The 13,646-nt window shown below is 47.3% G+C and overlaps 1 protein-coding gene across 1 annotated transcript in view; it reads right to left on the minus strand.

Moving 5' to 3' along the window:
• The window catches only part of LOC149338466 (cell adhesion molecule Dscam1-like), a 418,614-nt gene that overhangs the window by 342,274 nt on the left and 62,694 nt on the right, over positions 1–13,646 (minus strand). The window contains exon 3 of the mRNA XM_089547709.1: positions 11,132–11,250. Within this exon, the coding sequence (XP_089403835.1) occupies positions 11,132–11,250 (119 nt within the window). The remainder of the gene's footprint in view (positions 1–11,131; positions 11,251–13,646) is intronic.

The raw sequence follows: 13,646 nt of genomic DNA on the forward strand, positions 1-13,646 counted from the left end.
GCAAATGTAGGGTGATCCACTCTTAGCGTGAACATGCGAGTGTGTGGCAGCGCACTTCGGAGCGCCAGTGCATCCGTTGGCGCCGCGCGTCGAAGCAAAGTGTCGCAGGAACAGAGGAAACTGGATGTGGAGGTTCGCGTCGTCTGACATTTCGCTAAACTCGGAAAAAGATGTAGTAAAGAAGCATCTGGCCTTCGAACGCGATGTAATCTCGAAACTGGTGCACATGTTGTGACAGTTCCTGAGGCGGACAGTTCCTGAGCGGGAAAGCGCGTGCGTGTGGTTGGGTGGGCACTGCGTGCCTGCTGATTGCACGTCCCTAATAGGCACATTTTTTTTTTAAACAATCGGCACTTCGCATTATGGCGTCAGTTGAAAATAATATTTGGTCTAAGCATGAGGTTTCACGATGCAAGGTGGACACGTGAAAGCTGCGGCCTTCAGTTTTTTAAGTCCTGCTGGTTTATCGGATATTTACTGCAAGCGAACAGCTGTGGCATTTGCGCAATGCATCATGGCTTTCAAGTACTGCCAAATAGCTATGTTTACAGTGCCGTTGTCGCTAATAATCAGTCGCCAGTGTCGGCAGTTATTTATTTATTCAAAATACCCTAAGGGCACAGCAGGGCATTACATAGAGGGGGGGACGGATGAAAAACAAACAAGCGTGCACAAAAATTTTTACAGAAGAGCTATTTTGCAGAAGAGCTATAACAGAAATGTTTCAAGCAACCCGCAGTGCTGCTGCATCATTTCCCCGAATTATTGCTTATGTTTTGATTTTGCAAGGTTCACAGACGACACACATCTTAGCGACATCAGCAGTAGGTGCTCGCGTGTAAGGTATGTGTAGCTGAAACAGCCCGCAACCGCACTGCCGCCGTGGCTCTCGGTGTTCTTCACACTGCTCCGCTTCAAGCCGCCTTCGCTTCCTGTGGTTGTTTGAACAGCAGACGACTGTGCAGTGGTTTCCCGAAGACCTCGTTTCAGCTTAAATCGCACATACACCCAAATCGGGCTCTTATTGCTAAGCAACCGCATACAATAAACACGGAGAACCGCAGAGAACGCACGGGACGCTCGGATACCGCCTTTCCGAACCAGCCAGAGAGGAGGAAAGTAACGTGGCGGTGTTCGGCGCGCTCGGGAAAAAATCTCCGAGTTCCTGCACAGCGCCAGCCAGACCAGAGAGGAGGCGCTCAGCCGATGCGTCAGCGTATACATGCTCCTTCCATATGGGTCGGGCAGAGGTGTTGGCAGAGCCAGGGCAGAGGTGTTGGCAGAGCCAACCCACCCCCTGCAGCCGGGCTTGCCCAGCTCGACTCGACGGTCAACCGGTTATCGGCCCCACAGCCTACTTAACCCGACTTTTGTAAACGCCCAGTGTGACTTCCGCCGGCTGTGAATTCCGCGAATTCCGCCGGCTGCAGCTCTCGTGCTCCCTTTTTGTATTTTTTTGTCAGTAAACCACTACCACTACTTCTTGAAGGTGCGACTGCGGGCGCGTTGCGGAGGCTTTTTTAAGCCCACATAATGTCGACCGCAGGGTCACGGAGCTTAAACCGTGGATGTAGGAAAAGGGAGTTGTTCCCAGAGAACATTCAACGTTCTCTTCCGTCCTCTCACCTCTGTGGAGGCATGGCTGGGAAGTACGACTACTGCGCTGCTGTTCATTTGCTTGACATAAGCTTTGTGCTGCTTCACCCTTTCCGTCACATTGTTGGCGTCCCCAGCCTAAGCCTCGTTTACATGAACCGGACTGCGGTAGATTGAATCGGGGGGTCGAGTTGTGTAAGGTCAGCCCGACTCGACGATTGCGTGTTTGCATGAACTAGATTTTAGCGAGTCGAGACCGGTTCAACTGCAGCCACACCAAGCGTCGAGCAGCGCAGCGGTGAGGGCAGTGGCGGCCTCCAAGATTGCGGCATGGCACCACTGTCCCGCAGGCGCGGTGGCGCAAGCGTAAAAACAGGATCGCAATTTATCCTCTCTCCTTCCGCTAACCCGACTCTTCGTGTCGATGATCCGGTTTACGTGCTATCTTCCGTTGGGGTTGAGCGAGTCAACCCCCCCCTTCGGAAGAGGAGTCGACTGGACTCACTTCCTCGACTCCCGGAACCGACTGTGCGATGTTTACATGAAACCAGTAACCGGTTTTGAACCCAACTTCTCTACTCAATCCCGTCAAGTAAACGCCGCTGTATACGCCAAGCACTCGAGCAGGGTTTTTGCGTACCACGCCTTGCATCTTTCCTGTAGGACGATGAGTCTTTGGGACAGTGGAGGAGGCGCCTGATAATGGTGTCCGGCTGGTACCCAGTTTCCACCGCTTCCTTTCCGAGAATGCTGGCCAAGGTTTTGCTGAGGCGTTTTACGAACGGATTGCATACGCGTTTGCGCTCCTGGCGTGTACTTAGCCTGCGCGTAGAATTGTTTTCGTTCCGTGTTTTTCTATAAGGATGTTTTCTTTTGTTGACGAGTTTTAATGGTGTTTTCTTCTACATAAGGTTAGGTGAAAGACTTTTTTCGAATTAATTCACCTAAGAGAAACCACGAGGAAATTGGTATGCATTGGAAACCGATAGCTACCCGACGGCACTGGGAATCGAACAACCAAACCGCCCGCGAACCGCATGCGCAAAGCACTGCTGTCGCTGATTTTAAAATATAAGGAAGAATTGGGAATCCCTTTCAACCTAAACTTGCTTGAATTTCACCGTACCCTTCCGACACAACTCTTTGAAAAATTTCCTCTCAAAAAGACTATGACAACGCGACACAAGATTCGCAGAATTAAATGGATGACGAATAGGGAGGGGCGATGGTGTTAAGCGCGAAGAAGGATGTGCGCGGGGGCACAGGGAGAAATGGGCGTTATTTTCAAGAGGTACGTGGGTGACCGGTTGCGGGGGTAAGGGGGAGGAGAGAGCAAAGGGCAGTAGGGAGAAGGTGCTGTCTCCTGCTGTACCTTTGCGTGCGCCTTTCTCTTTTTCCCCTTTTACTTTTCCTCGAGCCGTGCCGCTGTAAATGATGTTAAAACAGCACAACAGTGTATGGAAGCTAGATTTGTTGAAATGGACGCCCGTTTGTCAAACGTTGAGGCTAGATACACCAATTTCTAAAAAATTGAGCGAAGTCTTCTGCATACTAAGGAAACGTTTAACGGCGTCCTGCAGCAAACTGATGAGATACGGTCTCGGCTTTGCGACCTGGAGGACAGGTCTCGTCGTAATAATCTTATTTTTCACGGTGTACAAGACAGCACTGAATCATGGGATGAAACTGAAACAAAAAGTGTAAATCTATTAACAGAAAACATTGACCCCGGTCTCACTGGGAAAAAATTGAACGTGCCCACCGACTCGGCGGCCCGTATTGTGAAAGCAAGAACAGACCGGTGATTGTTAGATTCAGTCATTTTAAGGTTTGGAATAAAGTCTTTCAAGAGCGATCTAAATTAAAAGACTCCAACGTTTCTGTCAGTGAAGATTTTTCCCCGACTACCAGGTATGCAAGAAAAAAGCTTGCAGAGTTTGCGAAGGCTCTTCCAGAATCCCCTTTTTTCCAACTTCGTCATGACAGGCTGCTTGTTAACAAAACTTTCTATGTTTATGACCGCAAAAGTGACACCGTGCACGCACAGACAGCTAGACATCCAACTGACGCCCACCAGAGCACCCATGGGCCCACTGCCAACACTCGCTCACACTCTAGCGCATCATCACCAAGTACTGGGACGCAACTTGATAAATCCTAACAATTAATAAGCGGTACTTGTGGGCTTTCTACTATTTCATGCATCCCAGTTATCTTCACAAACATTCGTAGCGTCATGAGCAAACGCGATGCACTAAACTCTGTTGTATGCGCAAGTGACGCTGACATCGTTGTTCTGACTGAGACGTGGCTCAGCGCAAAGGTTTCTAGCGCGGAAATTTTCCAGGGACCAAAGAAATACAGTGTATACCGCGGCGATCGACACTCTCGACACGGCGGTGGCACACTGATAGCCGTATCAAACGAAATTCCCTCTTTTCCAATCTTTACTATCTGATTTGGAAATAGTCTGGGTCTCTATCACCGTCAAAAGCATGCGAATAATTGTTGGTTGCTGCTACCGTCCCCCGAACGCTCCAGCTTCTTTTGTTGATAATCTTTATGACGCCATCAATTCAGTGGTTTCTCTTTATCCCTCAGCCCCCATTGTTCTTTTCGGGGATTTTAATTTTCCTAATATCATCTGGTCTGGTCCTTATCCCCGTCTCAAATCAACGTCTTCACAGTGCCAAGATTTCCTAGATTTCTGTTCAGCTTTTCATCTAACACAAGTTGTAACGTGCCCCACAAGATACAATGCACAGTCAAGTAATACGCTGGATTTAATACTTTGTACACACCCGGATTTCGTATCTCCTATCACCTACTTACCTGGCTTGAGTGATCACTCACTGCTTCATTTCGACCTCACCATTTCCATCCAACGTGGTAGTTCAGTGGTGAAACCAATTCGTGATTACAAAAAAGGAAATTTTGATGCTATAAACTTTAAGCTGGCCATTTATTTGGACTCGTATCTTGCAGAATTCGACCAGCGAAGTGTCCAAGAAAACTGGGACCTCTTTTGCAATAAAATAAAGGAACGCACGAATGCACATGTACAATTAAAACATATCCGGTCTAACTCAAATGCTCCATGGTACACGAACACACTCAGACGCCCTTCCAACAAAAAAAAAAAGACTTTTCCGTTCCGCAAAGCGTCTGAACAGTGCCGATCGCTGGGAAGCCTACTGGATGGCTGAAGTTCATTACCCCAAAGCGGTGCGTGACGCTAAAGACTTTTTCTTTAATAACACTCTCCCTTCAATGTTAAGAAACAGTCCGGGAAAATTTTGGAATATTGTTAATTCACGCGACAATAGTGCAATTTCGCTTAACAATGACGACGGTGAACCCCTGTCGTCATCTGAGTGTGCCTGTACATTGAATAATGTGTTTTCCAAGAACTTTTCCTTATCAACTGGAAGTACGCTTGAAACTACTTTACAATATGATTTTCCTCCGATGCCTCCCATTGTCGTTGATCCTGCTGGAATTGTAAATTTAATTGATTCATTAAAAGTGTCCTCCTCGTGTGGCAGTGATGGCATCAATTCTAAGTTCTTGAAACAAACCAAAATGTACTCGTCTGTATTTCTTGCTAAACTATTCCAGCAGTCGCTCGACCAAGGGATTTTGCCGATGGACTGGAAAGTCGGGAAGGTGGTTCCTCTTCATAAATCAGGTAGCAAATCATCCCCTTTAAATTATTGACCCATATCCCTAACCAGTATTCCGTGTAAATTATTGGAGCACATATTATATTCCCATATCTATCATTTTTTGCCCTCCAATTCCTTTTTTACATCTGCTCAACATGGCTTTCGCCCTTCCTTCTCATGCGAAACTCAGCTTCTTCATTTCACGCATTCATTACACAGCATACTTGATCGGAATTCCCAGGCAGACTGCATATTTCTGGACTTTTGCAAGGCCTTTGATAAAGTATCCTGTATTTCCGCTGGCCCAGCTCATGTGCTTCCAGAAACGATAGCAGATGCCGGGGCTAGCAATAATCTTTTTCCTTCCATTTACCATGTATAATTAAAACCACTTACTACCACTACTACTTTGGGTAATGATGGCAGAAAATGTAATGAGAACTACAACGTGGTGACTTAGGCCCATAATGTACAAAGAAGCACAGAATTCGTCAGGGGGAGCAGTCAGCACAAGTTTAAGAACGCTGCCCGAATGGTGAGTCGAGCGGTTGGTCTCACAAACAATTTGAAACATAAGCATCAGCAGCGCGAACACAATCAGGAAAAAAGATGCAGATACATTCAGTAAAAAGATGCAGAAAGGACAGAGCGCAGAACCTCTAAATTTATTTGAAGAAACTGAAACCCGCACTTACGTTCGCGCGGCTGGTATACATATGGATCGCAACCAGCTATACCGACAGACTGTTTTCTTCAATCATAGACAAGCCGAAACTTAGGCGTGTGTTCAAGAATTCATTAGATGCCTGATTTTTGTTAGGCCGCATTACTCCAATCTATGGACTGAAAGTTGAAAGTTGATATTTATCACATGGAATTATACTAAGCCGACCCACTAATCCACATTAATGCACCCACTAATCCTTACTAATCCACCTTAATTCATTCCCTTTTCGTGGGCATACTTGCAAAATTTTAACGCGATTCGTTGACGTATCCATTCTGCAGAACATCCGGAGCATTCCTTGTGGTCGGCATTGTGAGCGAAAAATTGGTCGGGGTAGGGTGGCCCAGCTGGCATCCCACCCCTAGGTGGCTGGTGGGCCACCTAGGTGACGTGACTTCCTGGCGTCATTATAACCTGACCACAGGATTGTGAATAAACTGTTCACTGTGGCAGGCGACAGTTCAATCACCCACTGGTCGCGACAGGTTGCTCGGGAAGAGCAACCTGGGTCTCGCAAGCTCCCCCGATGGCAGCGCCTGACATCGCTGGGCTGTGGCGCATCCCTCAACCGCTGCACCACTGTGCCAGGAGAGGTATGAATACTCCTCAGCGATCTGTGAATTAAGAGACGGACCGATTTCGCAATATATGCGTATGAACCCTTTGACGCTGTCGTGTCATGTCCTTAAGGCGGAGTTAAAGTGTCCCCTCCGGTTCTCAGAGGTCCATTGGAATTTTCGGGGCTGGGCCAGCTTCGAAAATTTTGGGGAGGTACTGAGATTTTCAAATTTTGCTGTGCCCTATGATTGGTACAGTGATGGTTACGTGGTGCTGACGACGTCATGACCGTCTCAAGTGGTCGCGCTCAAGATCGTGAGGAGTCCTCATACAACTACTGGCGCAGCGGTTAAGCGACGCGCCACTGTGCCGGCAGGTGGCTGTGCCAAACTCAGCCATCGGAAAGGGTTTTTTTATATCCAGGTTGCACTTCCCGAGCTCCCGTAAGGTGAACCCTAAGCACCACGGTGGGCAGGTGGCAATTGCACTGAAGTGAGAGAGGAGAAGGAAATCTTTGGTAAAACGACAACCTAAATGCGTTCGCATAAAAAAAATAAAGTAGGTTTCATCAATTGGATTCCTGTAGTGGAAATGCTTGGTTCATGGTTTACATGGAGGTTTAACGTCCCAGAGCAACTGAGGCCATGAGGGACGCCGTAGTGGAGGGCTCCGGAAATTTCGACCACCAGGGGTTCTTTAGCCTGGTGGAAATGCGACAGCATTTTTCTTTCACTCGCCAGTCTATTCTAGTTCTGATTATATTCGAGTTATGATTCCCCTCCAATTCTTAGTCCATTGTTTTTCCCAAATCTAGTGCAACTGTGATTATCTTCAAATTCCGACATTTCAACTACACAAAATGCTTAAACTTAGTAAGATCCCTGTAAGTCCTCATATACCACTACCGACGCAGTGGCACTGCGGTTAATCGATGCGCCGCTGCACTGGCATGTGGCTGTTTCAAACACAGTCCCCGATGAGGCTTGCGAGACTCTGGTGGCTCTTCCGAAGCAATGCGAGCAAAAATAGCTCCCTTCACGCCTCCTTCTTGCGCAGATAATTCTTCGGAAGGCTGTAAATTTGGCGCGCAGGGCTGCTGTTGTCTCAGTTATTTTGTTACTCGTTTTCGCTTTTGCTGAGTCATTCTGCGTCCGGCGCGCCCTCTATCTTATATGTGGAGAGAAAGAGACGGAGAGAGGCCAATAGAGAGGGGAGGGGAGGGGGGGCGGTTGACAGGTGGAGAGGGACAAATTTCACTAAACACATCTAGCAGTTGAAGCCTTCATACAGACGCCGACGCTAACGAACAATCTTCGCCTTCATCACCTTCCTATGATATAGCATTAAAAGACGACTAAATTCAATATGTGCTGGCAAGGTGAAACCAGTGGAAGATTTTGATACCTTTGCCGGAAGGGGCTTATGAGATCCAGGTTGCTCTTCCCGAGCCTTTCCCGTGTTCCCCCCTGCCTCCTCATACACTTGGCAGGTGAAGGCTTTATATAGACGAACCTCTTCTGGTGACGTAACTGCCTGTCTAGCGACGTCACTTCTCTCCAGTGAGAGCATTCGTAAGTCCGGTGACGTCACGTTCCTCCATCCAATGGGATTTCTCCGCTCCGGTGAAGCCACTGCCGACGTCACTGCCCGCCAGCCAATCAGGATTTTATGCGAAGCATATTACTAGAGCTACACTACAGCCCGTCGAGCGCGGCGGTGGAGCTACCATTGACCTTTAGCATGACCACGTGACACCACGTGACAACATGACGTCACAGCAGAGGAGAGATGGGCTGCCGGCTCGCGCGGTCGGCCGCGGCGGTGGAGGCTCCACATCAGAGGCGCTGCAGGCTGCAGCTGACCACGTGACGCTACAGCAGCGGTATAAAGCTGAGCTTGCCTCGCTCTCCGGGCACTTACGTAAAAAATGCGTAAATGTACGTACCTAATTGGCTGAACGAAATTGGGCGAACAAAAGCCATGTATTACCAAGCCTAGCCATCAATATGCTTCGCATCTGACTAGGCTTAACCTTAGCTAAGCCTCAGCCAATTTTTTTCGAGATGACGCCAGAGGGCACCTAGTTTTTGTTCCAGTGAGAGTTTTATGCTGTTGTATAATAATCGGACCCCAGACATTTCTTCGCAATCTCGCGAATTTCTGCCCTCCAATGTAAGTGATGAAGGAGGAAGTTCGGTCGACCAGCGGTCCCTAACATACAGCTCCGAATGAGTTAACGACGTGCACCACGCAAAATACCCCCCCCCCCCCCCCCCCCCCTGAAATACCTTAGTGTAAATAACGTATACATTGCTTAAAAGACACTCTTTTCTACTCTATTTGTTTGCTGCCACCGGGAGGCTGCTTTATCAATTAACGTTCAGTGCGCGGGCGCGAAGAGGTTACTCTGGAACGATGTGGATCACGCGTGACTGCTACAGTCTCCAAGATTGTTCTCAGCGTTTTAAGCTCTTTATCTGGAAAGTTCTTAGTCACCTTCAAATAGAGTGCGGCCAAGACAACCGGTCATATACTAAAGTCATGGTGTAACTTGCGCACTTGCTATTAACGGCACCGCAGAGACTTCTGTTTTGTGGGTGGAAGCCCGCCCGGCAAATCTTTTAGTGCGAAACCACTATTCCGATAGGCAAATACCGAGCAAGACCTTGCGATGTTTCTGGGTTTGTGCCAAGTGGTAGAAATACATGAAATGAAATAAATATCCCCGACTGAAATTGGAACCCACGGCGGAGCGAACTGATTGATCACTTTCGCTAGCCGCTGCGCGAAAGCACTAAAGGCTATGGCCGCAGCCGAACTCCGCTCTTGTTAAACTGCAACACAATCTCGCGCTGTGCATTCCACATCATCTTCTTCGTCTACTAATAATACTATCAAACTAATATTCGCGCTTCGAACTATGCGCCGGTAGTGACAGACAAATGTGCGCTATATGGGTTGGCGTGGAAAACGTGGCAGAAACGCGGCACTAGAGCAATGCGCATTGGTGTCGCCAAACAGTGCTGCAGAAACGCGGCCGTGAAGCGTAGGCCGCCGGCGTACATTGTGAAAAATGCCACTGACGGTGAAAAAGTTGAAGACGCGCATAACGGGCTCGCTGGGTCAGCGGACAACAAAATCGCGTTTTCTGGTACGTGGTGTCGGTGTTGACCTCCAAAAAACTGTACTTTCGCGCAATATTTCCTGTTTGGGGATGCTAAACTGCCAGCCTTTTTTTCAGTTCTGCGTCATGCTTCAAGCGGCAAAATATTGCTTAAGTCTTTTTTTCTCTGTTGAAAACACTCCAAAACTCATCCGTGAAATGCAACTCAGTGTTAGTGCTTGCTTCACGTATCTCCGTGGTTTGCGAATTAAGGTATGTGACATATCCGAAGCCATCCCTGTTTTATGCAGGCCCACTCTCCTTCTTTTTTTATTTTTTTGACGTGGGCTCCTGGCTATGGCTGCGTGCGCTCTTAGGTCCCACGGCTTTTGTTTAAGAGGCTATATTTACTCCAGCCGCAGCTTCGAGAAGAAACGCATATTTAATTACTTAAAATTGGTCTTGCTTTTGCCAACACCAACTACAATTGTTTAGTTCTAAATAGGAGCCTCGATGAAAGTGCAGGAAGTATCAGAATTTATCTAGTCACCTCAAAAGTGCACATTCCTCTCCTGTTTTCTGATGTCCGCTAAAGCTTTCATCACTATGCCGAGAAAAGAAGTGTTTCACCTCTATTATTGCGTGCTAAATGATTACTTAGAAAATGTTTTGGAGGATCTGGCATATGCGGTTTCATTGATTATCATAAGAGCCTCACTAGAACGAAGAACAGGGGGCGTCACACATTTTCCACCTGCGAATGTTGGTACACGGAAGAGCCAGCTGCGACCTGCCATTTGCCACAGTTGGCAGGTGGAAAATTGGAGAGAGATAAATGCCCATCCTCTTCTAGGGGAGAGGAGGCTGAGACAAGAAGGTGACTTCCATAAGAAAAATGCTGTCCCCTGGCATGGTTGGTACACGGAAAAGCTAGCTGCAGCCTGCCGTGGCAGGTGGAAAAGTGGGGAAGGGGAGAGGAGGAGGGAGAGACCGGAAGATGACAGCCACGCGAAGAACCTGTCACCTGCCAAAGTTGGTGATAGGAAGAGCCAGCTGCCACCTACAACCTGCCACGTTTGGCAAGTGACCAAATAGAGAAAGGGAAATCCCGTGGTCCAAATGCATGGTACGTGTGGTCGTGCGTGGCAGCTCAGATAAAGCTTTTTATCCTATTGCATCTTACCAGCTAATATTAACAAGGTGGTCTCCAAGTTTTTTGTTTGCGATGCCGCCCCGTGATGAAAGAATAAATAAAGCCATGCAGTAAAGTCTGAGCTAGCAAAGGATCATGCACTGTGAATTGTTTTTTCTCATTTATTAGTTGAGTGCTTTCGAAACTTCTGCTTAAGTGTAGGTGCTCTTCGAACTATCAATCACGCGTCCCCAAACAGAGGTCCTCTTGGCCTGTTTTTCCTTTTGTTGAGGCCAGTAGCACACCCTATCGGGGTTGCTCCGGCAAGAACAAAGAGGGAGTCCACTCACCGAGTCCCAGGAGGAGGCAGAGCAGAAGCAGCAGTCCGGCTTGCCAGCGGCGGCTCCGGCCGGCCAGGGGCCGCTGGCAGCCCCCTGGTGACGTCACCGCATGCCTGCTCTGTCCGGCACTGCGAGGGCAAGCATAAGGAGTCGTTATGCGTGGCGCCACTAGTTCCTTACAGTAGCCACGCACCAACTCGCCCACATGTGACGACGCCGGCCATTAGAAATGACGTAAAAGGATGTCATGGGCCATGTTACAACGCATTCTTGAAGCAGACCAATTTGAGGATTTAGGCTGCCCTTGCTTGTCAAGGCATGTGTGTAAAGGGAGGTGGCAAGGTGTGCAATGATGTGAATCGATGTAAATCTTGTAAACACAAAAAAGTAAATCGATGTAAACCCAAAAAAAGATAAAAAACAGGGAATCATACCTCTGTTTTTATCAAGTCATGTCACGCGGAACTGTCGATTTGTGCGCCACTGACGCCTGACTCCCGACACCTGACTCCCGCGCACAATTTTTTTTAAGGCGACGTCCTTTGAAAAAGTCATGCACCCTGGCGGACATATGATGATGAAAGCAAACTATGTGCGCAAAAAAAAATAGTGAAATCATGAACGTTTACTTTCTTAGGCGTTCATACAGAGAAGTGCTAAAGAAGTTCTGGCACAGGAATATGGTTTTCATAGCTCAAAGGTGCACAAGTGCCTCCATGGTTTCGTTAGTACTAAATACTCCACCTCTGATTCGGTTCGAAGAAGGGAGACATAAAATACACTGATCAAAAGTAGCATAGAAAGCAGTGCATAAAACAAGTGCTTCGATCTACATTAATTTCAATAGCAGCAGTATGGCAGGTAAAAAAAATTCATTTCTTGTTGGTCGCCCAACAGTTATCCCATTTTTTCGTACCAGTGAAGAAGTTATTCAAAATTTACAAAGCGCCAATATCAGCCCTAAACTTTTCATAATTACTGCGGAGTGTTATGAATAGAAAAGTGGTACTGAAAAAAAAATCCAGGATACGTTGCTATCAGAAATACGTTATCGATTTTAGCATTGGTTAAGTTGTCAAATTATAAAAAAAATACATGCAAGACATTAACAAATGTGACTTCTCGGGAGAATTCATTTATGGTGAAGGTATTCAAGTGCATTACCACGAAAAGAACTCAAGGTAAGTATGCGCATCGCCATTATCCTGACTATGCCAAATGCAGGACAAAGGCTTCTTTCATATCTCCGTAATTAAGCCTGTCCTGTGCTCTATCTCTATACCCGCAAGCTTCGTAATCTCATCCGCCCAGTTGACTTTCTGTCGTCTCTTGCTACGATTGCCTTCTCTTGGAATCCAGTCCGTTACCGTTAATGACCCATTTCTTGTTCTTGATTTCGACTTGGATGTCATTAACTCGAAATTTTACCTGGGCAGTCTTGTCTTCTCTTTCTGTTACTTATCATTTCCTTACCATGGCTCTCTGCCTTGTCCTTGAAAGGGCTCTCAAACACATACCCAGGAGAGAACATCAACTTCTTCAGTAACTGCATTTGGTTGTCATGAACACGTGAGCCAAAGATTACACCTCTACTCACTGCAGATAACCCACAATCACGAGTGGAAGTTGGCGAGCCCTTTCCGGCAACCTTTTCATGCTCGCACTCAACTCCGTAGATGGCTGTCGGTTAGATTCTTTCAGACTTTAGGCAGCTACCGTGACCGCGGCCGATAAGCGGCGTAGCTCCGGCGGGTCAGTGCGCTCCGCGCCCGGTGGTGGGGCCGACAGAGGAGCACTGACCTTTAAGCGTGGAAAAAGGAAGGAGAGGAGAGGCAGAGGTGCGGAGACGCTGCAAGTCGAATTTTGACGACCGATAACTCAGACTCTACAAAGCGCATCAAAAATATTTTTCATGGAAAAATTAGCGCACTCAGGACAACGGACAAGGAAGACCAAACAACACAAGCGCTTCATGGTCTCTTCCTTGTCCATCGTCCTGAGTGGGCTATTTTTTTCATGATTCTAAACCGACTAGCTGAAATGCCGATTCTACTAAAAATGTTCTTGCTGGAGTATACTCGTGAAGCGGCTTTTTTTTGCACCAGAGGCATACCGCAACTTTATTAGAACCCCTTTCAGAGCGCATTTAATGTAAGTTCAATCCTTTTCGCTAGTCTCCATGTTTCTATTTCAAGGTGCTGCACTCGAAGATGGGCACGAAACATGCTAACCTGTAGAGATATACAGTAACTTAAATAGTCAGAACGAAAATGGCTGGCGACGAAAATCAAGTTCTTGATTTTAAAAATTGCTGCACTTCGACTAATTGTGTCATATCGACTAAGCTGTATTTAAGAAAAAAAAAACCTAGGAAAATTCAACCTGATTATTGTTCTGTAAACAAAGCGGGCTCAGCTTAAATTAAAGACAACGCAGCGACCCATGGAAAGAAAATTGGTAGGTGTAACGTTAAGAGATCGGAAGCGGGCGGAGTGGGTGAGGGTACAAACGCGGGTTAATGACA

The sequence above is a fragment of the Amblyomma mixtum genome, chromosome 6, assembly GCF_055824585.1.
Source record: "Amblyomma mixtum isolate Tamu chromosome 6, ASM5582458v1, whole genome shotgun sequence".
NCBI lineage: Eukaryota > Metazoa > Arthropoda > Arachnida > Ixodida > Ixodidae > Amblyomma > Amblyomma mixtum.